A 27,817-nucleotide genomic window follows, 5' to 3' on the forward strand; every position below is an offset into this window, starting at 1 on the left:
TGCTCCACAGCCTGTTGAAGGCCTTTTTGCTCATTATAGACTGACTCGCACCCGTGGTTTTCTTTTTCTTTTCTTATCAGTAAGAAACCTTTGGCGTTGTTACCAATTAGGTTAATTTAAGGGTTAAGTCATGGCAGGAGAGCCCAGACCTGTGTCATGCTCCTCCTGTGCTATGTGGGAAGTCAGGGATGCTTCCAGTGTTCCTGACAATTACATGTGCAGGAAGTGCATCCAGCTGCAGCTCCTGACAGACTGCATTGCGGTACTGGATCTGCGGATGGATTCACTGTGGAGCATCCGCGATGCTGAGGATGTCATGAATAGCACGTTTAGTGAGTTGGTCACACCGCAGGTAAAGGTTACGTAGCCAGATAGGGAATGGGTGACCATCAGGCAGAGCAGTGGAAGGAAGGTAGTGCAGGGGTCCCATGCGGTCATCTCCCTCCAAAACAGATACAGCACCTTGGGTACTTTTGGGGGAGATGGCTCATCAGGGGAAGGCAGCAGCAGCCAAGTCCATGGCACCAGGGGTGGCTCTGCTGCACAGGAGGGCAGGAAAAAGAGTGGGAGAGCTATAGTGATAGGGGATTCTATTGTAAGGGGAATAGATAGGTGTTTCTGCCGCCGCAAACGAGACTCCAGGATGGTATGTTGCCTCCCTGGTGCAAGGGTCAAGGATGTCTCGGAGCGGCTGCAGCGCATTCTGAAGGGGGAGGGAGAACAGCCAGCTGTCGTGGTACATATAGGTACTAAGGATATAGGTAAAAAAAAACGGGATGAGGTCCGACAAGATGAATTTAGGGAGCTAGGAGTTAAATTAAAAAGTAGGACCTCAAAGGTAGTAATCTCAGGATTGCTACCAGTGTCAGAGTAGGAATTGCAGGATAGCTCAGATGAATACGTGGCTTGAGGAGTGGTGCAGCAGGGAGGGATTCAAATTGCTGGGACATTGGAACTGGTTCTGGAGGAGGTGGGACCAGTACAAACCGGACAGTCTGCACCTAGGCAGGACCGGAATCAATGTCCTAGGAGGAGTGTTTGCTAGTGCTGTTGGGGAGGGTTTAAACTAAAATGGCAAGGGGATGGGAGTCTATGCAGGGAGGCAGAGGGAAGTAAAAAGGGGGCAGAAGCAAAAGGTAGGAAGGAGAGAAGCAAGAGTGGAGGGCAGAGAAATCAAGGGCAAAAATCAAAAAGGACCACATTACAACATAATTCTAAAAAGACAATGTGTTTATAAAAACAAACCTGAAGGCTCTGAGTCTCAAGGCGAGGAACATTCGCAATAAGGTGGATGAATTGACTGTGCAGATAGCTGTTAATGGATATGATGTAATTGGGATTACGGAGACATGGCTCCAAGGTAACCAAGGCTGGGAACTCAACATCCAGGGGTATTCAATATTCAGAAAGGACAGACAGGAAGGAAAAGGAGGTGGGATAGAGTTACTGGTTGAAGAGGAGATGAACGCAATAGTTAGGAAGGACATTAGCTTGGATGATGTGGAATCTACATTGGTAGAGCTGCGAAATACCAAAGAGCAGAAAACATTCGTGGGAGTTGTGTACAGACCACCAAACAGTAGTAGGGAGGTTGGGGATGGCATCAAACAGGAAATTAGGGTTGCGTGCAATAAAGGTACAGCAGTTATCATGGGTGACTTTAATCTACATATAGATTGGGCTAACCAAACTGGTAGCAATACTGTGGAGGAGGATTTCCTGGAGTAATTAAGGGATGGTTTTCTAGACCAATATGTCAAGGAACCAACTAGAGAGCAAGCCATCCCAGACTGGGTCTTGTGTAACAAGAGAGGATTAATTAGCAATCTGGTCGTGCTTGGAGAAGAATGACCATAATATGGTAGAATTCTTCATTAAGGTGGAGAGTGACACAGTTAATTCAGAGACTAGGGTCCTGAACTTAAAGAAAGGAAACTTTGACGGTATGAGATGTGAATTGGCTAGGATAGACTGGAGAGTGATATTTAAAGGGTTGACGGTAGATAGGCAATGGCAGACATTTAAATATCACATGGATGAACTACAACAATTATACATCCCTTTGTGGCGTAAGAATAAAAAAGGGAAGGTGGCTCAATCGTGGCTAACAAGGGAAATTAGGGAAAGTATTAAATTCAAGGAAGAGGCATATAAATTGGCCAGAAAAAGCAGCAAACCTGAGGACTGGGAGAAATTTAGAATTCAGCAGAGGAGGACTAAGAGTTTAATTAGGAGGGGGGAAATAGAGTATGAGAGTTAGCTTGCAGGCAACATAAAAACTGACTGCAAAAGCTTCCATAGATATGTGAAGAGAAAAAGTTTAGTGCAGACTAATGTAGGTCCCTTGCAGTCAGAATCAGATGAATTCATAATGGGGAACAAGGAAATGACAGACCAATTGAATAAATAGTTTGGTTCTGTCTTCACTAAGGATACACGAATAACCTCCCGAAAATACTAGTGGACTGAGGGTCTAGCGAGAAGGGGAACTGAGGGATATCCTTATTAGTCAGGAAATGGTGTTAGGGAAATTGATGGGACTGAAAGCAAATAAATCCCCAGGGCCTGATAGTCTGCATCCCAGAGTACTTAAGGAAGTGGCCCTAGAAATAGTAGATGCATTGGTGGTCATTTTCCAACATTCCATGGACTCTGGTTCAGTTCCTATGGATTGGAGGGTAGCTAATGTAACCCCACTTTTTAAAAAAGGAGGGAGAGAGAAAACAGGGAATTAATGTAATATCTCCAAGTTTGCAGATGACACTAAGCTGGGTGGCGCTGTGAGGAGGATGCTAAGAGGCTGCAGGGTGACTTGGACAGGTTAGGTGAGTGGGCAAATGCATGGCAGATGCAGTATAATGTGGATAAATGTGAGGTTATCCATTTTGGTGGTAAAACAGGAAGACAGATTATTATCTGAATGGTGACAGATTAGTAAAAGGGGAGGTGCAACGAGACCTGGGTGTCATGGTTACATCAGTCATTGAAAGTTGGCATGCAGGTACAGCAGACGGTGAAGAAGGCAAATGGCATGTTGGCCTTCATAGCGAGAGGATTTGAATATAGGAGCAGGGAGGTCTTACTACAGTTGTACAGGACCTTGGTGCGGCCACACCTTGAATATTGTGTATAGTTTTGGTCTCCTAATCTGAGGAAGGACATTCTTGCTATTGAGGGAGTGCAACGAAGGTGCACCAGACTGATTCCCGGGATGGCAGGACTGACATATGAAGAAAGACTGGATTGACTAGGCTTATATTCAGTGGGCAAATACATGGCAGATGTGGTATTATGTGGATAAATGTGAGGTTATCCACTTTGGTAGCAAAAACAGGAAGTCAAAATATTATCTGAATGGTGACAGATTAAGAAAAGGGGAGGTGGGTGTCATGGTACATCAGTCATTGAAAGCTGGCATGCAGGTACAGCAGGCGGTGAAGAAGGCAAATGGCATGTTGGCCTTCATAGAGAGAGGATTTGAGTATAGGAGCAAGGCGGTCTTACTACAGTTGTACAGGGCCTTGGTGAGGCCGTACCTTGAATATTGTGTACATTTTTGGTCTCCAATAAGTATCTCAAACTCACCCCAGAGCCAGTGAAGATTGACATTCTGTTGCTTCCTTTTAAGAACTTTCTCAGAACAAACATTTGCTAACCTTTATGTAAAGACAGGTTTCAGGATTGGTCCAATCAACCTCAGTTTTCTGACTTGCATACTAATATGCTGTAAATTTGTTCTAACTTTGGTATCATCTTACTGTATAATCAAATAACATTTCTAATCGAATGGGAGACAAAACCTTGATGGCAAATTGATAATCTCTGTGCCTATTAACATCTGTTATGTAGACGACTTGCAGCACTTCAGAAGCGCAGGGAACTGCGAGCTGCTGGCATAGAGATACAGAAGAAAAGAAAAAAGAAGAGGGGAGTGGACTATAATGCTGAAATCCCCTTTGAGAAGAAACCTGCTCCAGGTTTTTATGATACTGCTGAGGAAAACTATCAAACACTTGAACCAGACTTTAAAAGACTCCGCCAGCAACATCTGGATGGCGAACTAAGATCGTAAGTTACGGCAAAAATGCTATTTCATAATTAAGATTGGTATATTTGCTGTATTTCTGTTATGAAGTCAATTGCTTACTGTATGAAAATATACATACTACACACTTTTTTCTTCGCTACACAGTGCTTTTTATTTTTTTACATATATCAAGATGTTAGAATTTTGGCTTTCTTCTAACACGTTAAACTTCTGCTCACAGTAAAAAGCCAGTTTCCTAAGCAGACCGAATCTCTTCTATTTATTTGGAATAGATGGAAAGATGGAAGATACAAGCAAGTCAGATCAATGTGCACAGTTAAACTAATGCTTATTTACAGGTAGAACAATGCACAGAACCTGTAAAACATGGAAAGTTACTGAAAGTAATACAGTAAACAGTGAAGAGAGATGCAGTCCACAAGGAGTTCCAATGCCCTTTCTGAACATATTACACAGCTTGACGAACAATAGGACCCTTGAAAGATATTGGGGAGAAATTCAGGTCATTTGCGTGCTCTGTTAGTGCCCCCGGGGACGCTAACAGGGCATAAACGACATTGCGACTAGGCACGGCGCCGCTAACTACTCCAGCTAAATTCAGCACGAGTTTAGCAGCGGCGCTACGGCATTGTGCTCCGATCTCCTGCGCCCAGAGATCGTGATGTCATTGCCATGCGCATCGCCCCGTTAGTGCCCTAGACCCTAAATTGGGTATCGCCCCCTGCAGCTGCGCCGGGCGATGACAGCTTCAGGGGATGTGTATCAGGGGGCCGACCGCGAGCGGGGCAAAATTTAAAGCCACGGTGGCTGGCTGCTATTAATGTCCGATTTTCTTGTCCTCACTGTTGCCACTTTGGATGCGGGGTCCGTGCTGCGATCGCTCAGCCTGGCACACTGCTTGAGTGCTGGGCTGATCGCGTGGCATTCCTGCTCTCTGATGGTCCAAGTAGGTGTGTTCACAATCTGCAGAGTACGCAGCTTGGGCCCTTCCCTTTAATTCAGGGAAGAGCCCCTCCTACACGGCAGCACTACATGGCCCAGTGTGTAGCACTGCTGAGCCGTGCGCCCCGCTCCTGAGCCGTGCGCCCCGCTCCTGAGCCGTGCACCCCGCTACTGCCCCAGAAAGGAATTGGAGCGCTTGATTTAGTGCTCCACTTCCTTTCTGGGGTGGTAACCTCAATTTCTCGCGAGAGGCGAGACTTCTGCACCTGGTGCAAAGTCTCACGTCTCGCAAGTGTTACCGCCCCCAAATGGGACGCTCCTGAATTTCTAGGCCATTGTCTTCCATAGACCTTCATGTTGTGAAGTTGATCATGGATGTAAAGTTCACATTTCTGGACAGAACTAAAGCTGGGTAGGCAGATGTTTAGAAGTAGGGCAGTCAGTGGAGAGGATGGCAGGGTTAAGGGGTTAGGATCTTGAGGGATGTGATGGCACATTTGGGGGAGGGTAGGATTGTACAGAAAGGACACAGGTTGCATAGGAAAGTATAGGATTGCATGCACTCCCTCAAATATTTATCCAATTCTCCCATAATTGTTTACACACCATCCGCCTCCATTGCGTCTCTGTTGCACATCGAACGTAGGGACAGGGGTAGGCCGTTTAGCCCTTTGAGCCTGTTCTGCTATTCAGTGACTCCATATATCCTAACTCCATATATCTGCCTTTGCCCCATAATCCCTTACTACCTTTATTAACAAAATCTATCAATCTTAGATTTAAAATGAACAATTGACCCAGCATCAACTGCCGTTTGCAGAAGATAGTTCCAAACTTCCATCACCCTTTGCCTGTAGAAGTGTTTCCTAACTTCACTCCTGAAAGGCCTAGCTCTAACTTTTTAGGCTATGCCCTCTAGTCCTAGACTCTATAATCCACAAGTTTCTCTCTATTGACCTTATCAGTTCCCCTTAATATCTTGAAAACTTTGATCAAATCACCCTTTAACCGTCTAAATTCCAGGAAGTACAATCTTAGTTTGTGTAATATCTCCTCGTGATTTAACACATGGAGTCACAGTATCATTCTGGTAAATCTACATTGTACTCCCTCCTAAGGTAATAAAGCAAAAAATGCTGAAAATACTCAGCAGGTCAGGCAGCATCTGTGAAGAAAGAAACAGAGTTAACGTTTCAGGTCGATGACCCTTCTTCAGAACTGGAAAAAGTTACAGATATAACAGGTTTTTTAAGCAAGTGTTTGGGCAGGGAAAGGGTAGAGGGAAGGAAAGAACAAAAAGGAAGGTCTGTGATAGGATGGAAGGCAGAAGAGATTAAGAGACAAAAGTGATGATGGCGCAAGGCAAAAGGAGATGGTAATGGGACAAGTTAAGAAACAAAAGTTGAGTCTAGATAGGATGTAAATGGAAAAATCATCAACAGCTGCCATGGGAAAGAGGAAAAAACAGAAAAAAACATTGGGGCAGGGGTTACGGTCTGAAATTGTTGAACTCGATCTCCAGTCCAGAAGGTTGTAAAGTGCCTAAATGAAAGATGAGGCGCTGTTCTTTGAGCTTACCTTTAGCTTCACTGGAACAGTGTAAGAGGCTGAGGACGGAGAGATCAGAGTGGGAGTGGAGCAGAGAATTAAAGTGGCGACCGGCAGCTTGGGCTCACGCTTACGGACTGAAGGGAGGTGTTCTGCAAAGCAGTCCCCCAATCTGGATTTGGTCTCCCCAATGCAGCAAATACCGTATACTAAATTTAAAAAGTACAAGTAAATCACTCTTTCACCTGAAGGAGTGTTTGGGGCCCTGGGCAGTGGGAAGGGAGAAGGTAAAAGGGCAGGTGTTGCATTTTCTGCACTTGCACAGGAAGGTGCCGTGGGAAGGGGAAGGGATGCTGGGGGTAATTGAGGAGTGGACCAGGGTGTCGCGGAGGGAGCAGTCCCTTTGGAATGCTGAAAGGGGAGGGGAGGGGAAGATGTGTTTGGTGATAGGATCATGCTGGAGGTAGCGGAAATGGCAGAGGATGATCCGTTGAATGTTGGAGTCTCATGGGGTGAAAGATGAAGACAAGTGTAACCCAATCATGGTTCTGGGAGGGAGGGGAAGGGAAGGGGTAAGTGCAGTGCAGAAGTGCATGGGTCCTAGCTATGCCTGCTTTTTCATGGGATATGTGGAACATTCTTTGTTCCAGTCCTTCACGGGTCCCCCTCCCTCACCTTTTCTTTTTGGTACATTAATGACTGTATCAGTCCTTCTCTCGCCCTGAACTAGAAAATTTCATTCACTTTGCATCCAATTTCCACCCTTCCCTCATCTCCAACTTTTCCCTTCCCTTCGTCAATTTCTCTGTCTCCATTTCTGTGGATAGGCTATTGACAAACATTCCCTCCCTAAACCCCTCTCTCCTATCATCTACCCTAATATCTCCTTATGTGGCTCGATGTCAAATTTTATTTGATAATGCTCCTTTGAAGCGCCTAAGGACATTTTGCTACTCGAGAGGCGTTATATAAATGCAGCTCGTTATATTCCCACTGTTTATTTGCCTTCCCTAGTTTTGTTATCTTGCATTTTTTCCACATAAAATGATTGGAATGATGTCAGCAACATGGGGTGGAAGAAGAAAACTTGAAAGGTCAATCTGAGATCAGAGGAGATCAAGGGAACAGCTTGAAGGCTTCTTGGACAAAATGAATGTGCTAAGGAGGGGATTAGGAAGAATCAGCAGAGAACAGGAGCAGAGAGGCTCCTCTGGGTGGCAGACTGGAGGGGGATTAAGGGGTTGTCCATGGAGCCGGTGGCAGCTGCGCCTTGATTTAGAACACAAAAGTAACTAAGATTAGCGTTAGTTACGGTATTATTGGCACACTGTTCCCACCTAATTTTGCAAGCTCAGCTTAGTTTACATAATTTGGTTAAACTCTCCAGTGATACATTTTGGTTGAAAAAATGAGGAGAGGCAATATAAACTTAATGGTACAATACACCTGGCGCGTGTACATACACAAATCATTGAAGTGGCAAGACAAGTCGAGAAGGCTGTCAAATAAGTATATGGAATCCTTGGTTTTATTAATAGAGGCATACAGTACAAAAGCTAGGAAGTTATGCTAAACCTTTATAAGACAATGGTTAGGCCTCAGCTGGAGTATTGTGTTCATTTCTGGGCACTATACTTTTAGGGAGGATGTCAAGGCCTCAGAGAGGGTACAGAAGAGATTTACTGGAATAGTATCAGGGATGAGGGACTTCAGTTATGTGGAGAAACTGGGGTAGTTCTCCTTGGAGCACAGAAGGTTAAGAGGAGATTTAATAGAGGTGTTCAAAGTCATGAAGGGTTTTGATGGAGTAAATAAGGAGAAACTGTTTCCAGTGGCACAAGAGTCGGTAACCAAAGAGTCACAGATTTTAGGTGAAAGGCAAAAGAACTGGAGGCGGCATGAGGGGAAAATGTTTTGCAGCGAGTTATTGTGATCTGGAATGCACTGCCTGAAAGGGCGGTGGAAGCAGATTCAATAAGGCAATTGGATAAATACTTGTAGGGAAAAAATATGTAAGGCTATGGGGAAAGAACAAGGGAGTGGGACTAATTGGATAGCTCTTTCAAAGAGCCGGCACATGCATGATGGGCCAAATGACCACCTCTGTGCTGTATCATTCTATGGAGGTTGACACAGACCTCCTTGCTGATCCTGACATCCTTGGTGACTTTGGATTCCAGAGTCTTGATGCAGACTTGGACTCCCCAAACTCCCCAGAATCTCAACCTCCTTGTCAATCATGATTCTCCTGGTTTGAAGAATTGCCTGCTGAAATCACAGTATCCTTTGACAACACTCATACCTGAACTCACCATTCATGCTTCAATGTTGATGTACTACTGAAATCCAGCATTAGTTTTCACTGCAGCCTCTACTTCCTTTATAAAATATTATTCCATGTAATCCATAATACTAGAAACAACTTGTAATTCAAAGTGGGCCTAACTATCCAAAATGTTCTTGCTGCTTAGTTTTAAAATTTACAAGCATGTACAACTGTTTCATGAGAACAAGCTTCAGTAAATATTTTTGAGTTCAACTATGTTTGTTTTCAGTTTCTTGGCCTTATCAAAATGCTTTTTAAAAAAAAATGCTTTGTAGTAGTTCAGAGAAAAAACATGCCATAGCAATTTCACAAATTTAATAGGCTGATAGAGCCTGCAGTTAGCTTTCTGTAATTCTTGGATGTTTTTAAATATGTTGATTGTAATATAAATTGTTCATTTTTATTCAGTGAAAAAGAAGAATCTGAACAGAAGAAAGATAAGCAGCGTCTGAAAAAGAAGAAGGAATCTGATTTGCCTTCTGCGATATTACAGATCAGTGGTGTCTCTGAGTTTACCAAAAAAAGAAGTAAATTAGTTCTTCCAGCACCACAGGTAAATAGTACATATTTATTCTAAACACTGTAAAGGTAATATTTGTGTTTTCTGTGGTGTCATCTGCTTGACACTACAGTCTTCCAAACGTGTAAGTGGAGGAAAACTGCAGTGGCACTGTTCCTTAGAGCGGACTCGGGTAGAACATAAAGAACATTAGAACATAAAAATTAGGAGCAGGAGTAGGCAATTTGGCCCCTCGAGCCTGTTCTGTCATTCAATAAAATCATGGCTGATCTGATGATGGCCTCAGCTCCACTTCCCTGCCCGCTCCCCATAACCCTTATCGCTCAAAAATCTGTCTATCTCCGCCTTAAATATATTCAAGGACCCAGCCTTCACAACTCTCTGGGACAGAGAATTCCACAGATTTACAACCCTCTGAGAGAAGAAATTCCTCTTCATCTCAGTTTTAAATGGACGACCTCTTATTCTAAAACTATGCCCCCTAATTCTAGATTCCCCCATGAATTGAAACATTTTCTCTGTATTTACCTTGTCGAGCCCCCTCATTATCTTATATCTCTCAATAAGATCACCCCTCATTGTTCTGAACTCCAGTAAGTACAGGCCCAACCTGCTCAACCTTTCTTCATGTCAACCCCTTCATCTCCGGAATCAACCGAGTGAACCTTCTCTGAACTGCCTCCAATGCAAGTGTATCCCTCCTTTAAATAAGGAGACCAAAACTGTACGCAGTACTCTAGGTGTGGCCTCAGCTAACATAAAAGGTAATCCAAAAGTCTTTTATAAACGCATAAATAGTAAACGGGCAGTAAGAGGAGGGGTGGGACCAATTTAAAGATCAAAAAGGAGAGCTACGCATGGAGGCAAAGGGTATGGCTGAGGTGCTAAATCAATACTTTGCATTTGTCTTCATCAAGGAAGATGATGTTGCCATAGACATCGTAAAGGAGTGGGTAGAGGAGATTCTGGATGGAATAAAAATTGATAAAGATGAGGTACTAGAAAGGCTGGCTGTACTTAAAGTAGGTAAGTCACCAGGACCGGATGGGATGCATCCTAGGACACGGAGGGAAGTGAAGGAAGAAATCACGGAGTTACTGGCCATAATCTTCCAATCCTCCTTCGAATTATGGTGCTGCCAAAGGACTGGAGAATTGCAAATAATACACCCTTTTTCAAAAAAGAGTGTAAAAATAAACCCATCAACTATAGGCCCGGTCAGTTTAACATCGGTAGTGGAGAAGCTTTTAGGGACAAAATTAAGGTACTTGGACAAGTGTGGGTTCATTAAGGGAAGCCAGCATGGATTAGTTAAAGGCAAATCATGATTGCGTTTTTTGATGAGGTAATAGAGAGGGTTGATGAGGGCAATGCATTTGACATGTGCATGGATTTCCAAAAGGCTTTCGACCAAGTGCCACATAATAGGCTTGGCAGCAAAGTTGAAGCCCATGGAATAAAAGGGGCAGTGGCAGTCTGGATACAAAATTGGCTAAGTGACAGGAAACAGAGTAGTGATAAAAGGTTGTTTTTCGGACTGGAGGCAGGTATACAGTCGTGTTCCCCAGGGGTCGGTACTAGGACCAATACTTTTCTTTATATGTATTAATGACTTGGATGTGGATGTACAGAGCACAATAACAAAATTTGCAGATGACATAAAACTTGGAAGTATAGTGAACAGAGAGGAGGATAGTGTTGGACCTCAAGAGGACATAGACAGGCTGATGGAATGGGTGGACACGAGGCAGGTGAAGTGATACATTTTGGTAGAAAGAATGAGGAGAGGAAATATAAACTAAAGTGTGCAATCCTAAAGGGGGTGCATGAACAGAGAGACCTAGGGAATATGTGCACAAATCGTTGAAGGTGGCAGGGCAGGTTGAGAAAGTGGTTGAAAAACCACTTACGGGGTCCTGGGCTTCATGAATAGAAGTATAAAGTACAAAAGCGTGGAAATTATGATGAACCAGTATAAAAATCTGGTTTGGCCTCAACGGTAGTACTGTGTCCAATTCTGGGCACAGCACTTTAGTAAGGATGTGAAGGCTTTGGAGAGGGCGCAGGAAAGATTTACGAGAATTATTGATGAGGGACATCGGTTACATGGATAGACTGGAGATGTTGGGGTTGTTCTCCTGACAACAACAACAACTTGTATTTATATAGCGCCTTTAACGTAGTGAAACATCCCAGGGCGCTTCAGAGTTATTATGAGATAAAAATAATTTGACACGAGCCGCATAAGTAGAAATTAGCGCAGGTGACCAAAAGCTTGGCCCAAGAGGTAGGTTTTAAGGAGTGTCTTAAAGGAGGAAAGAATGGTAGAGAGGCGAAGAGGTTTAGGCAGAGAGTTCCAGAGCTTGGGGCTTAGGCAACAGATGGCATGGCCATCAGTGGTTGAGCGATTTATAATCAGGGATGCTCGAGGGTAGAATTAGAGGAGCGCAGACATCCCTGGGGGATTGTGAGGCTGGAGGAGATTATAGAAATAAGGAGGGGCAAGGCCATGGAGAAATTTGAAAATAAGGATGAGAATTTGGAAATCGAGGCATTGCTTAACCAGTAGCCAATGTAGGTCAGCAAGCACAGGGGTGATGGGTGAGAGGGACTTGGTGCGAGTTAGGACATGGGCAGCCGAGTTGTGGATCACCTCTAGAAACATAGAAATTCACAGTGCAAAAGGAGGCCATTTCGGCCCATCGTATCTGCGCTGGCCGACAAAGAGCCACGCGGCCCTCGGTCAGCAGCCCTGAAGGTTACATATAAACCTATGAACAATGGTGGACAGATAAAGAGCATCCGGCCCAACCAGTCCGCCCCATACAACTGCAATACTCCATGTATCGCAACATTTTACACTCCACCTCAACCGGAGCCATGCAATCTCCTGGAAGAGGCAAAAAAAGAGATTTAAAAACCCAGACCAATTGGGGGGGAAAAATTAGGGAAAATTCCTCTCCAACCCATCCAGGCGTTCAAAACTTGCCCAGGAGACCTCTCTGGGCATATTCCATTCCCTGAAGTACTTAGCATCATATCTGCACCAGCCAACAAGAGGTTATCCAGTCTAATCTCACTCACCAGCTCTCGGTCCGTAATCTTGCAGGTTATGGCACTTCAAGTGCCCATCCAAGCACCTTTTAAATGTGGTGAGGGTTTCTGCCTCTACCACCTTTCCAGGCAGTGAGTTCCAGACCACACAACTCTCTGCGTGAAGAAACTTCCCCTCAAATCCCCTCTAAACCTTCCACCAACCACCTTAAATCTATGCCTCCTTGTAACTGACCTCTCCACCAACGGAACTAGGCCCTTACTATCCATTATATCCAGGCCCCTCAAAATGTTATACACCTCAATGAGGTCTCCCCATAGCCTCCTCTGTTCCAAGGAGAACAAATCCAACCTATCCAATCTGTCCTCGTAGCTAAGATTCTCCATTCCAGGTGGCATCCTTGTAAATCTCCTCTGCACCCTCTTCAGTGCAATCACGTCTTTCCTATAATACGGCGACCAGAACTGCACCTAGTATTCCAGCTGTGGCCTAACCAGTGTATTATCCAATTTAAGCATAACCTCCCTGCTCTTGTATTCTATGCCTCGGCCAATAAAGGCAAGCATTCCGAATGCCTTCTTAACCACCTTATCCACCTGGCCTGCTACTTTCAGGGGTCTGTGGACAAGCACTCCAAAGTTCTTTTGTTCATCTACATTTCTAAGTGGCCTACCATTTAATGTGTATACCCTTTCCTTATTAACCCTCCCTAAGTGCATTACCTCACACCTCCAAATTAAATTCCATTTGCCACTGTTCTGCCCACTTGTCCAGTAGAATGATGTCTTCCTGTAGTCCATCACTTTCCTCTTCATTATCAATCACACAGCCAATTTTAGTGACATCTGCAAACTACTTAATCATACCCCCTGGATTCAAATCTAGATCATTGATGTATACCACAAAAAGCAAGAGACCCAGTACTGAGCCCTGTGGAACCCCACTGGAAACATCCTTCCAGTCACGAAAACATCCATCAACCATTACCCTTTGCTTTCTACCGCTAAGCCAATTTTGGATCTAACTTGCCACTTTGCCCTGGATCCCAAGGGCTTTTACCTTTGTGACCAGACTTCCATGTGGGACTTTATCAAAAGCTTTGCTAAAGTCCATATACCCGACATAGTACGCACTACCCTCATCGACCCTCCTGGTTACCTGCTCGATAAATTCAATCAGTTTAGTCAATCGGGTTAGTGCTTCAGGAAGGAGGTGGAGCGCTAAATGAAGCGCTACCACTTCCCTTGGCGTGCTAAACGAAGCAAGAGGGGCGGTAGTGGCAGAGCGCTGCACACTGTTCAGTGCAGTGTTAACGAATTCACCGGCTCCTTCCCTCCCTTAAAGGGAAGGGCCAATGTTGAGGTTGTTTCAAAGTAAGGCTTTGACTGGTTGGTGATGGCACCTGCGATCCGCGAAGATCGGTCCCAAGCAGTCTAACAGAGTGCAGGCAGGGCTGATCAATCGCGGCATGGGAAAAATTCAAAATGCAGCACAGTGGGGTGAAAATAAAAATTTGGCCCACCTGGCCACCAATCCTTTAATTATCGCTTCCTAAGCGGCTGGCTGAGCTCTCAACGCCTCCTGCAGCTGCCGTTGTTGATGCCCGGCGATACTGCAGGGGGTGGAAGCGAATTTAAGATCCGGGGCGATAACAGGGCGCTACGCACCGAATGACTTCACTATCTCCGGGGCGCAAGAGATCGAGGCAGTAAGGTTTATCGCCACGCTAACCCACCAGGGAAGTTCGCGGGCATTAGTACTTTCACCGCGCCCGGTCGGTAAGCCTTTAGCACCGTGTTATCATCCCCTGGACATGCTAACGGGAGAAGCAAAGGAAGCCAATTTCTCCCCCTTAATCTAAAGGCACAGTTTGGTGTACCATAGCTCAACATATCAACACTGTCTAGGTTAAATGTCTATCAGTGTGACTGTTAAGTTTTAAATGTTGACTTTACTGCTTGGTGTTGCACTTGCGTGCAGCCTGAGTCACTGGGATTAAACCCTTCAGTACGCTTTTTACGACAATCAGTTTAACAACAGTTCAATTGGAGGTCGAAGAACACATTTGACTGGATCCAAATGAACTTAAGAATCCATTTATTATCTTGACTCTTAGAGTTTTATATTTCTTAACCAGCAAATTGCATTAAAATATTGTGCCTAGTCTTGAGGAGTGATGTATGTTGCTGGTCTTTTGCTGTGTGGTTTTACTTTCTCTTTATAAATTCAGATTATCTAGAAGACATTGTCCAATGGTAGAGGAAGCCCTCCTTTTGTAAAATAAGAATGGAACGAGATTTGGCCCAAGGACATGTCAATCTATGGTTATACTCTTCCAATTATTTTAAATATTTGAAGATATGTGTAAAATAAGTGAATTTGATATTGGCCATCACAGGTGTGCATATCTTTAATATCCTTTTTTAAGAAACTTTGATGATGTGATGAGGTGGCAGCAATTTGTCAAATTGTAAAATTGCTCTGACTATATTTTTAATTTAACTTTAGTTCCATCTAAAAACAGAATTTAGTTGGACCAAGTGCTGACTCGAGAACATTCTTGTGCACAAATGTACAGCTCGACTTGGCCGTTGCTTTTTTGTAAGATTACCTTTGGCTATTTCCTTTTTAATTGCTTCTGTTGCTACACTTCAAATTTTATGTAACAAGTAAAATGTTGACCCCCTTAGACAGCCTGGATGGCCTTGGTTGTCAAAAAATTATTTTTAACCCTGGTTTTCATTCTTTAGTCTTCACCTTAACTACAGCTTTTGATGATATTCTCTTTTAGGGTCCCTCACTAGCTTGAAATTCCCATTTTCCCTAAGGCTGCACAACTTAAATAATTTTCCTTCTTCAAAATTCATACATCTGGTTGTTTGTGTGAACTTGCAGATGTAATTTGATAACTTCAGCATAACGAGGCTTGAAAGTCTATGTAGTGATGACTTTTATCTCCATCTTAAGTGTGACTACTTTTCCTCCTTCTGTCCCCTTAAGTAACACCATGTGCTGAACAGATGATGTGATGAGGTGGCAGCAATTTGTCATTGTAAAATTGCTCTGACTATATTTTTAATTTAACTTTAGTTCTATCTAAAACAGAATTTAGTTGGACCAAGTGCTGACTCGAACATTCTTGTGCACAAATGTACAGCTCGACTTGGCCGTTGTACCAAAAAAATCAAACTTCTCATTCTAACAAACTGTTGACGTCTGTGAAGATCAAGCCGAAGAACTGCTTAAGAGAACCAATTCATTGATCTCCATAGCTTTTGTTAGTAATGAGAATTAGCAGCAATTATTACTTGAGCTGTTGCAAGATAAGATCATAACCATCTATTTTTTGTTCCTTGTGTGTGAATAGAATGTACTGAAAGTTTAAACATTGGCATCTGTTTCCTCTTCATCCACTCGGTACAGGAAACCCTGTGCTTAATAAATCTCATAGCAACTACTCAACAGAAGTTCTGAACTACCCACTTGAAGTAGTCCCTGCAGTTTTGTGCATAATAGCTACATTTTTTCCCCTGCTTTGTGATATTGTTTTGTTTTCTTGTCACCTTATAGCACTATACACCATATCATCTCAATCTGCAGTGGGACTATCTATAATTATCTGTCCTGTACCTTTGATCTAACCAGCAAGCTGTCAGAGCCATTGGATATGAATTATCTGGCATCGTAATACATTTGTGACTTTGTCACTTTACCATTCTTTGCTAAGTTCTATGGGCGGAGAAATATTATCCAACAGGTTTCAGATAGACACTTAATAGTTGTATAATTTTAATAGAACTTGTAAATGTTATAATACCAATGGAATTGAAGTTTTGTTATCCAATAAAGAATTATTTGTGTTTCTTTTTAAAAGATCTCTGATGCTGAACTGGAAGAAGTAGTCAAAATTGGTCAGGCTAGTGAGATGGCCTGTCAGACAGTCGAAGAATCTGGAATGCCAAACTCTGCCTCCAATGCTCTCCTTTCTGAATATAGCATTGCCAACACTGGTTTGAGTTTGCGAACCGCACGTACTCCTGCAGCCCAAGATCGTATTCTTCAGGTAAACAAGCCATATGAAGCTGAACTGTTGCAGATTTTGTATCGGAACCCATAGTGCATTGTCATTATATGGAGTCTTCATGCAAATATGTCACCCACAGTACAATGATCACTAATACACTTGAATTTTTATGGATGGATAAATAATGGGTATTTAGGCAAGGTACCAAGGGTGCTGGTGGTCGTGGAACAGCTTAGTGTGGAATCAACAGCTTCAGAAAACTGAATAAAAGTTGGTGGTACAAAATCTTGAATGTAAAAGAAGGTTTCTTTAGGTCTCCAGAACTAAACAACTTAAAAGAGCCGGTACTACACTTCCACAATTACTTGTTGTATTTTTTTTTAATTACTTATCCATGGAAACTTTAGGTTTTAACAGTCTAACTTCAGATCAGAAAACACAATACAATTTGATAGTTTTGTGAATGACATAATGGCTCTCATGAGGGAATGAAAGAACTCCACACTTCATCCGAGACAAGAATCTCGCTCAAAAACAGAAAAAAATTATAGATAGCATTTATCCATCCATAAAAACGTGAACTTTGACCACAGGCTACTGAACTACATGGCATCACACTGATTCAGCTGTCGGATCCTATCATAGAAGTTTAGTTTATGGCACAGAAAGCGGCCATTCAGCCCATCAAATCTATGCCGGGCAAAAAAGAGCTATGCAGCCTAATCCCACTTTCCAGCTCTTGGTCCATAGGCTTGTAGGTTACAGCACTTCAGATGCATATCCAAGTACTTCTAAATACGATGAGGGTTTCTGCCTCTATCATCTTTTCAGCTGGTTAGTTCCAGACCCCACCATCCACTCGGTGAAAATAGTTCTCCTCAACTCCTTAATCCTTCTACCAATTACTTTAAATCTATGACCACTGGTTAGTGACCTCTTTGCTCAGGGAAGTAGGTCCTTCCTATCCACTCTATCTGGGCCTCATAATTTTATACACCTCAGTTAAATCTCCCCTTCTGTTCCAAATAAAACGACCCCAGCTTATCCAATCTTTCCTAAAATTCTTCAGTCCTGGCAACATCCTCATAAATCTCCTCTGTGCCCTCTCTAGTGCAATCACATCCTTCCTATAATGTGGTGACCAGAACTGCACGCAGTACTCCAGCTGTGGCCTATACAGTTCAAGCATAATGTCCCTGCTCTTGTATTCTATACTATATGCCGCCTTAACCACCTGATCTATCCATGTTCCTCTTCTCTGTATCCTACCATTTATTTTGTATTCCCTTGTCTGTTAGCCCTCACCAAATGCATTATCTCTCATAATCTGGATTGAATTCCATTTGCCATTTTCTGCCCACCTGACTAATCCATTGATATCTTTCTGCAGTCTATAGCTTTCTTCCTCACTATCAACCACATGGCCAATTTTTGTACTATCTGCAAACTGCTTAATCATGGCCTACATTGAAGTCTAAATCTTCGTCTAATGTCCACACGTGAGCACTTCCAGCAGGAATCATTGGACAAAACAAGCCTGGGAACCATAGTCATATATTTCCTTTCTTTAACCCAGCAGCAATAAGGCCAGTGGTAGCATCGCAAATGCTGTGCTGGCTGAAATGAACTAACTCAGCACATCTCAGGAATTGAACCTAGGTTTTTCCTGTTATTTTTGGACAGCTACTCTGCTAAGCTCAATGAGGTAAATTTTTTAAATGTATAAAATTGTGCATTTTGACTTGAGTATAGTGTGGTTTATTGGAACTCTACAACGTAGCAAAATACAGATTAGATCTCTGCTTCGCTCTTGTTCTCTGTTGTACCACTATAGGAAGGTACCAAGCTCTTTTAGCGGATTTGAGGGGATTCAGCAGGGGTTTGTTCTGGTTTAGAGTAGGATCGGTGGAATGCTAGAAATGGGTTCCTTGGCCTTAGGTGATGAGTGGCCTCAGGAGAAAGGATAGAAAAGTTAAACAGAAAAATTAGAGAGCTGTTAAAGTGGCTTTTTCTATTTTGTTCTTCATTGTGTAGGAAGCTCAAAACTTGATGGCACTGACAAATGTTGATACACCTCTAAAAGGAGGACTGAACACGCCTCTCCATGAAAGTGATTTCTCTGGAGTGACCCCACAACGACAGGTGGTTCAGACACCGAATACTGTGCTTGCTACACCTTTCAGGTAAACGTTTATATGTAATCTCATCAAAGTCACAAATGACATCCTTTGTGAGTATGACAAAGGTAAACTATTCCTCCTCATTCTTCTGTAGCCTTTGACATTCTGGTTCCATTCTTATCTATCGAATCATAGACAGAAAATCTCCAGCAATGACTTCTCTTCCCACTCCCGCATCGTTACATCTGGTATCCCCCAAGGATCTGTCCTTGGCCCCCTCTTATTTCTCATCTATATGTTGCCCCTTGGCGATATCATCCGAAAACAAGGAGTCAGTTTCTACATGTACACTGATGACACCCAGCTCTACCTCTCCACTACTTCTCTCGATCCCTGCTTGGTATCTAAATTGTCAGATTGCTTGTCCGACATCCAGTACTGGATGAGCAGAAATTTTCTCCAATTAAATATTGGGAAGGCCGAAGCCATTATCTTTGGACCCCGCCACAAACTGTGTTCCCTAACCACTGACTTCACCTGGAGTATTGTGTACAGTTTTGGTCGTCTAACTTGAGGAAGGACATTCTTGCTATTGAGGGAGTGCAGCGAAGGTTCACCAGACTGATTCCCGGGATGGCGGGACTGACATATCAAGAAAGACTGGATCAACTGGGCTTGTATTCACTGGAGTTCAGAAGAATGAGAGGGGACCTCATAGAAACATTTAAAATTCTGACTGGTTTAGACAGGTTAGATGCAGGACGAATGTTCCCAATGTTGGGGAAGTCCAGAACCAGGGGTCACAGTCTAAGGATAAGGGGTAAGCCATTTAGGACCGAGATGAACCTGTGGAATTCTCTACCACAGAAAGTTGTTGAGGCCAATTCACTAAATATATTCAAAAAGGAGTTAGATGTAGTCCTTACTACTAGGGGGATCAAGGGGTATGGCGAGAAAGCAGGAAGGGGGTACTGAAGTTGCATGTTCAGCCATGAACTCATTGAATGGCAGTGCAGGCTAGAAGGGCCGAATGGCCTACTCCTGCACCTATTTTTATGTTTCTATCCCTCTCCCTAGCATCAATCTGAGGGTGAACAAGACTGTTCGCAACCTAGGTGTCATATTTGACCCTGAAATGAGTTTCTAGCCACATATCCACGACATAACTAAAACTGCTTTTTCCATCTCCATAACATTGCCCGCCTCCGCCCCTGCCTCGGCTCTTCTGCTGCTGAAACCCTCATTCATGCCTTTGTTACCTCTAGACGTGACTACACCAACTCACTCCCGGTTGGCCTCCCACATTCTACACTATATAAACTTGAAGTCATACAAAACTCAGCAGCCCGTGTACTAACTCGCACCAAGTCACGATCATTCATCACCTGTGCTTTCTGACCTACATTGGCTCCCGGATAAACAACGTCTCGATTTCAACCTTCTCATCCTTGTTTACAAATCACTCCATGGCCTTGCCCCTCCCTATCTCTGTAATCCTTTTCAGCCTCACAACCCCTCAAGATGTTTGCGCTCCTCAAATTCTGGCCTCTTCAACATCCCTCATTATAACTGCACAACAATCGGTGGCCGTGCCTTCAGCTGTTTGGGCTCTAAGCTCTGGAACTCCCTCCCTAAACCTCTCCGTCGCTCTACCTCTCTTTCCTCCTTTAAGACGTTCCTTCCTACCTCTTTAAACAAGCTTTTGGTCATCTGTCTTAATTTCTTCTTCTGTGGCTCTGTGTCAAATTTATCTGTTTTGTCTTATAACACTGTTGTGAAGTGCCTTGGAACATTTTAACATTAATAGCACAAAATAAATAAAAATTATTAAATAAAAAGGTTATTAATTTTATGATACAGCAATTTAATATTTTTTCCAACCAGTTTTGGATTAAAAAGTAGAAAATGTTGTTTAGATTATATTTTTGGAGGGGAGGAACAGATAAACAATTGATAACTGACTTATTTGCTTAATTTGACTTGTATAATGTTTCCTCTTTTTTTAAACTTGGTTTTTATGTTCATATTGCATAGTGACATTATTAACTTCTGGATTATGTACAACACTGACTAAAGAGCATGCTGAGCTGTCTCTTGGAAAAGAGAGAATAGAACCCATCCCCTTGCACCATTATTTATGTTCAGGTCTTAAAAACTGAGTACAGAATGATAAACCAGATCAAAAGCAAATATAGGTCTGGGTGGCATTGCTTCCAGTCAAGGCAAATGAGACAAACATCCTTTATCACCTTGCCAGGGTGAGGGGGCAGAGAAACATCAAGTAAGAATAGAAAAAAAATAGCATTTCAAATGGAAAGGTGGAGGGCAATGATACCAGTAGTCAATACCGTTACTGAGCTTTTAAGTAGCTTCTGCGTTACATCCATCATCTTTTCAGATTTTATTTAACTGTTTAGAAGAGAGGAGTCTTTGCAGAGTGAATGACATTTAATAAGCGACAATTCTTTTATTTTAAATCATTTAGGACTCCAACACATGGTAGCGATGGTTTAACTCCACATAGTGGAATGACACCAAAACCCAGCGTTGCAGTGACCCCAGGAAGGACTCCTTTACGAGACAAATTGAATATCAATCCAGGAGAGGAAATGGTGGATTATAATGATCCTTCATACACCAAGCAACTGGTAGGACAAAAGGCATTTCTGGAGTTCACTTTTACACTGAGTCATCTAAGCTTAAGTACTTGGCCTAATACTAAAATTCCTACACATGTGCTGCACATATACTATGCAATATAAATATCAATATTCCAAACAATTTTTCCCTTCAATTTGTTTATATTCAGATATGGCCTGTAGTTTTGAGTATTTAATTTGAAGTCAATACCTTTACTTTAAAGGCTTTCAGTATAGATTGAATATTCATGCTTTATAATGTGTTAAAGCAGGAGAGATGTAGAATACTTGTCTAATTCATTTATTACGTCTAATTGGTGAAACTTTTATCACCTGCATTACTAAATACTTTGGTTATTTATTGCTTGCCTTTTTAGTCTCGAGGTAATTAACTTATCGAAAATGAAAGAGAAAGCCTGACTTGATTTATATATAATGTAAAGTGCATTTAACCTATTGGTCCAAAGTTGCACAGCCCACTGTTATAAAAAGGGTATCTAAACAGTAAGTGAAAGATTTGCAGAAAAGATAATCTATTTAGTACTGAACTGTTTTCACCATTATTTAACCTGTTGATTTAGCGGGTATTTAAAAAATAATAATTGTTGTTGCTGCAGATATAATCTGCCCAATGTATAGGTGCAGTATTGTAGATCATCTGAAGCAGCCCTATATATTTTTTCTGTTTTGCCAACTGTCTCTCCTTGACGAGCGGTGGAGAAAAAGATGTTTGCTACTGTTTGGGACGGTTCTATAGTTATTGTTCATCCCTTGATACTTTACTCAAGTGGCCTTTCTTTATATGTAATCCTTAGATGGTGAGCAGTGGGGAAGGCACCACAGCCTGATCCACTCTTTGGCAGGGGTTACCAGTAATGACTGGTTTGGTAGCATAGTGGTTATTTTTTTTTACATTCATTCTCTGGATACGGGTCACAGCCAGCATTTATTGTCCATACCTAGTTGCCCTTGATGATATATCTTGAGCCACCTTCTTGAACTGAACTAGTCATCCAGAGGCCTGGACTAATAATGCAGAGAACGTTTAATTAAAAAGCTGGTATAAGTAAGAGTGACCGTGACACTGATGCTTTGTCTTAAAAACCCACTGGTTTACTATTGTCCTTTAGGGGAGGAAACCTGCTGTCCATACCTGGTCTGGCCTATGTGATGTCAGTCCTGCACCAACTTGGTTGACTCTTAACTGCCCTCTGATATGGCCTAGAAAGCCACTCAGTTCTATCAAAATCTGGGCAACTAGGGATGGGCAATAAATGCCAGCAATGCCCACATCCTGAGAATGATTATTATTTTTAAATTAATGGTAGAAACCTTGGCTGATTTTCCTCTCCTTAACAGCAACTACTTGCATTTACAAAGCTCCTTTTAATGTAGATAAATAAATGTCCGAAGATGTTTCAGAGATGGTAGTATAGTGAGAGGCACAGGAAGGGAGCAACACAATGTACTTAGGTTATGGGATTGGGGACATGCCAGTGATTTATAGAAAAGTCACAACTTGCCTCAGTTTCTCTATTTTGTATGGCTGTAAGAGCTAAATAGAAAACTAATGATCGCTAAAGGTGAGCTTAAAATGCTTTTCTTAGTATCTGATGGGATGTTTTTCCACAGTAAAAACAGTGAACCAATCACAAGGAATGGACGTGAGAATTTAAACAGATACTATCTAGACAATTCTCAGCCTGATATATATCTGAAAACTTTCATACAGTATGGGTTTGGAACTTTTCAGAAGTTCTTGAAAGAGTTGGGCTCCCTCCTGGAATACTGCTCTAGGGTGGGTGGTTATTTTTAGATCATTGGCTCGGTCATCTTTGTAGGCTAATTCGTCTTTCTAGATGAGATGTGCCTTTCTCTCTGGCTGAGAGTTCATCTCTGTGCATTATTCTGTTTTACTAGTTTTTTGGCTGCTCTCTTTCCAGCTATCTGGGGTGGGGAGGGTGTTGCCATTTTGTGTGTTCGCTTTTTTAATACCCCTCCGCAGCTTAGAGTTGGCCCTTTTTTGGGAAACTGAATTTATTAAAATGTGTGCTTTGGTTGGTTAGTCATAATGGTTCTGAAATTATCAACAGGCACTGTACAACAGAATAAATCTACACATGCTAATATTCAGCTGATTTTGACAGTTAGTTACCTGACAGCCTTATCTTGAGAGTTATGCTAAGGCTAACACTGGGATGTCCATCATTATGGTTTTTAATATTCACAAATGCTATTCAGAAATTCTGGAAACATCAAAAGTTGCAACAGAGAATAGTTTCTCTCAAATTCAGTTTGAGAACAACATAGAGTATAAATCCTGTGCATTCTCAAACATGGTCTACAAAGTGCTATCCCCTTTCTAAACATTTACATTTTTAACAATGGGAAGAGAACTCTGCCTAATGTCTGTATCCAGGCATACACACAATTCTCATCTGAGCAAGCCAGGCAGGAGCCACACACTATAAACTCAGTTCTGGTTTCAGGAATTCTAACTGCAGTTCTTGATCTAAGTTACAGTGTAAATTCATCCAAACGATCTAATTTTTTCCCATCTTGCCAACTTTCCTCCTCTCCTGAAGTTGTTGATTCCTTGCTGGGGTATAAATTCAATGTTGTCTGGCACGCTCAGATAATTGCCCACGTGTGAGCCTTGAAAATGAGTTTTGGCAGTATCACACCAAAGTTCTATCCTGGCCTCACCCAATGTCTACCAACTACCACTTGCAGCAAATGTTGCTACAGAGAAATCAGGAATGAAGATTGTGACTAACTTTCTTCCTCCCTCTCTTAACCCCAATCCAAGGATGCTAATGCCAGTTGTGAGTCCTGTACCATAACAACAGCTGAGATCTGCTAACACAGCACAGATTGGGAATTGCACTTGGCATCTTCTAGCATGTATGGCTCTTGCTAATTACTGGATAAATCTAGCAAACCATCAAGACCATGTTGCAGGTTTTCTTCAAATGCTAAAAAAAATCACAAGCTCAGAGTGAGATCTGTCTGCTTTTGGTAGATGGATTTAAACGATTAAGTTATTTTCCTCCAATTTCCCTCTGGAACAACAACCAGGTGATCTTACAGAAAACTAAGTAACCATATACCTGCCAACCTTGAAAGCTGGCAAAAAGTAATGAACCCTATTCTGCTATGGTCTTTCCACCAAAATTAAAAAAATATATCATAAAGAATGTTTGAAAAATGAATAATGAGCTATGCAAATTTAAATAAAGACTTGGTTCTGAATACCTTCAAACTTTTAAGATTTTTTTTCTACAAAACTTCATATTAAAGATACAGCATTGAAATCCAACATCAAGATATTATCACACCTACAGTTTTTAAAAATTCATACCTGGGTGTGGCCATCACTGGCAAGGTCAGCATTTATTGCCCATGGGAAGGTGGCAGTGAGCCGCCGCCTTCAACCGCTGCAGTCCTTGTGGTGAAGGTACTCCCATAGTGCTGTTCGAGAGGGAGTTCCAGGATTTTGACCCCGCGACGATAAAGGAATGGCGATATATTTCCAAGTCAGGATGGTGTGTAACTTTGAGGGGAGCTTGTAGGTGATGGTGTTCCCATGCGGCTGCTGCCCTTGTCCTTGTAGGTGGTAGAGGTCGTGGGTTTTGGAGGTGCTGCCAAAGAAGCCTTGGCGAGTTGCTGCATTGCATCTTGTAGATGGTACACACTGCAGCCACAGTATGCCAGTAGTGGAGGTTGTGAATGTTTAAGGTGGTGGATGGGGTGCCGATCAAGTGGGCTGATTTGTCCTGGATTGTGTCGAGCTTCTTGAGTGTTGTTGGAGCTGCATTCCAATTGTGTTTCCACTCTGGACTTTGCTAATGTTGACCCAACCCTCATACTTAATTTTGCTTGTAGGAAAGAGAGCATCGTGAGCAACTGAGAATGGGTCTGTTGAACCTTCCTACTCCGAAGAATGACTTTGAAATTGTGCTCCCAGAGAATGCAGAGCGAGAGCTTGAGGAACAAGAGACAGAAGATAACTTCATAGAAGATGCTGCTGATGTGGAATCTCGTAGACAAGTAAGCTTCTTCAGGAGCTCTACCAAAGTAGTCTTTTCAAAATTCTTGTGTACTTGTAATGCATTGTACTTCAAATATACTGACTCACATTTTAACAGTAGAGATTTCATTGAATCACCTGGCCAGTATTTGAATTACAGAAACTGATCTGTTGTATTTGTATTTTAAAGCCAAATTTATGTTTTGTAATTTTCAGAAGTTTCATTATTTTCTTTTCAGGCAATGAAAGATGCTGAACGTGAGAGGGAATTAAAGAAGAGACACCAGTCAATACAGCGAAATTTTCCAAGACCTACAGAGGTGAGTGTATAACTTGTGATTTAATATTAAATATAGGCAGAAAATAAACATGGAATTGAAAGCTAGTAAATCATATCTTATAGAACATAGAAAGGATTGCTAGCTTATCAATGGAAGAATTGCATTATGGAAAGATAGTAAAAGTAGCACAGAGAAATAATTATAAGAACATAAGAAATAGGAGCAGGAGTAAGCCATTTGGTCCCTCGAGCCTGCTCCGCCATTCCATAAGATCATGGCTGATCTGATCATGGACTCAGCTCCACTTCCCTGCCCGCTCCCCATAACCCTTTATTCCCTTATCACTCAAAAATCTGTCTATCTCTGCCTTAAATATATCCAATGACCCAGCCTCCACAGCTCTCTGGAGCAGAGAATTCCATAGATTTACAACCCTCTGAGAGAAGAAATTTCTCCTCATCTCAGTTTTAAATGGGCGGCCCTTTATTCTAAGACTATGTCCCCTAGTTTTAGTTTCCTCTATGAGTGGAAATATCCTCTCTGCATCCACCTTGTCGAAGCCCCCTCATTATCTTATAAGTTTCGTTAAGATCACCTCTCATTCTTCTGAACTCCAATGAGTATAGGCCCAACCTGCTCAATCTTTCTTCATAAGTCAACCCCTTCATCTCCAGAATCAACCTAGTGAATCTTCTCTGAACAGCCTCCAATGCAAGTATATCCTTCCTTAAATACAGACACGAAAACTGTACGCAGTACTTTAGGTGTGGCCTCATCAATACCCTGTACAGTTGTAGCAGGACTTCTCTGCTTTTATACTCTATCCCCCTTGCAATAAATGGCAACATTCCATTTGCCTTCCTGATCACTTGCTGTACCTGCATACAACTTTTTGTGTTTCATGCACAAGGACCTCCAGGTCCCTCTGTAATGCAGCACTTTGCAATTTTTCTCCATTTAAATTATAATTTACTTTTCTATTATTTCTGCCAAAGTGGATTATGAATAACATTTTTAGAATTTGTAAGATTAGGCATTATACTATGAAAATGTTCTTTCAAGATATAAAGTTATAGTGTATAATCCGCATTTTCTTTTAATTGTAGGTAAATGAAACCATATTACGGCCTCTGAATGTTGAACCACCTCTGACTGAGATGCAGAAAGCTGAAGAGATGGTGAAGAAAGAAATGATTATTATGCTTCACTATGATACTCTTCATCATCCATATGTAGACCAGTTTAGTAAAAGAGGGAAAGGAACAGGATCAAGCTCTAGTAATACTGAGCATATTGCTTTCCTGGAGCACAATGGATACGAAAAAATCAGTAAAGAAGACATGAAAAAGGTTTGTTGACTGTTTTAATGTTCCAAATAGAATTTGTAACCAATGATAGACCTTGGATGATGGAACATTCCATTGAGTGAACAAAATCTGAAGTATGGAACAAAAGAAAATAGAATTTTCTAAAGTTTCCATCTCGGAAGAGGAATAATTCCAGGACTTGGGTCTCCTAATTATGAGCTTGCATTTTTTCATTGGAAAAAAAGAATGATCCAGGACTTTAAAATGCTGGGAGGTAGAGATATAAGCAAGCTATTTGTCTTACTGTGGCCAGAATAGCAGAGAAAGGCTTAAAATTAATACTCCTCAGGTGGTACTTGAGATCAGAAGAGACTTTTTCGACTGAGTAGTGGATATGCCGGAAAAAGCAGCTGAAGTTTAGCCAATCAACTTCTTTAGAAATAAAATGGATGAATATCTGATTGGGAATTAGATTGGAGGTAATAGGGATAAAACACTGCTTGGGTCAGAATGATTTCTGTGCTGCTGGTGTAGGGAAGGGCAGCAGAAGCGGTTTAGTGGTGGTTGGTGAAGTGCACCAGGTTGAACAGAAGAGATAAGAGGCAGGATGAATAATTTAGATCATTGCTTGATCACCTTTGAGGATTAGGAAATAATTATGCAGGACATTCCCTCCGGCGATTAAATGAGTAGAGTAGAATCCAGGGCTGGGTAAACTGCATATGATATGTGGAAAGATTAGGTTTGATGAACCAATTTTTTTTTTCTTGTTCACAGTTTTATATTGCCTATTTTATAAATTGAGGAGTCAGCAGTAACTGTTTCCTCTATGACTCTTAGCCATCAGAATACAAGCAACTTGTAACAATAATAATAGAATGAGAGGTTTAAATCTCATAACTAGCACAAAATATATATGCTCATAAGCTGATCATTTCCATGTCTGAGTTAAAAGTCGAAGTAATTTTTTTAAATGT

The 27,817-nt window shown here is 42.0% G+C and overlaps 1 protein-coding gene across 1 annotated transcript in view; it reads left to right on the forward strand.

Annotated features, from left to right (window-relative positions):
• Positions 1–27,817, forward strand: part of cdc5l (CDC5 cell division cycle 5-like (S. pombe)) — a 92,382-nt gene that overhangs the window by 40,785 nt on the left and 23,780 nt on the right. Inside the window, exons 6-13 of the mRNA XM_070885188.1 lie at positions 3,850–4,068; positions 9,273–9,417; positions 16,314–16,502; positions 18,498–18,646; positions 21,069–21,231; positions 25,108–25,272; positions 25,492–25,572; positions 26,640–26,882. Of these exons, the coding sequence (XP_070741289.1) occupies positions 3,850–4,068; positions 9,273–9,417; positions 16,314–16,502; positions 18,498–18,646; positions 21,069–21,231; positions 25,108–25,272; positions 25,492–25,572; positions 26,640–26,882 (1,354 nt within the window). The remainder of the gene's footprint in view (positions 1–3,849; positions 4,069–9,272; positions 9,418–16,313; positions 16,503–18,497; positions 18,647–21,068; positions 21,232–25,107; positions 25,273–25,491; positions 25,573–26,639; positions 26,883–27,817) is intronic.

The sequence above is a fragment of the Pristiophorus japonicus genome, chromosome 7, assembly GCF_044704955.1.
Source record: "Pristiophorus japonicus isolate sPriJap1 chromosome 7, sPriJap1.hap1, whole genome shotgun sequence".
Lineage (NCBI taxonomy): Eukaryota > Metazoa > Chordata > Chondrichthyes > Pristiophoridae > Pristiophorus > Pristiophorus japonicus.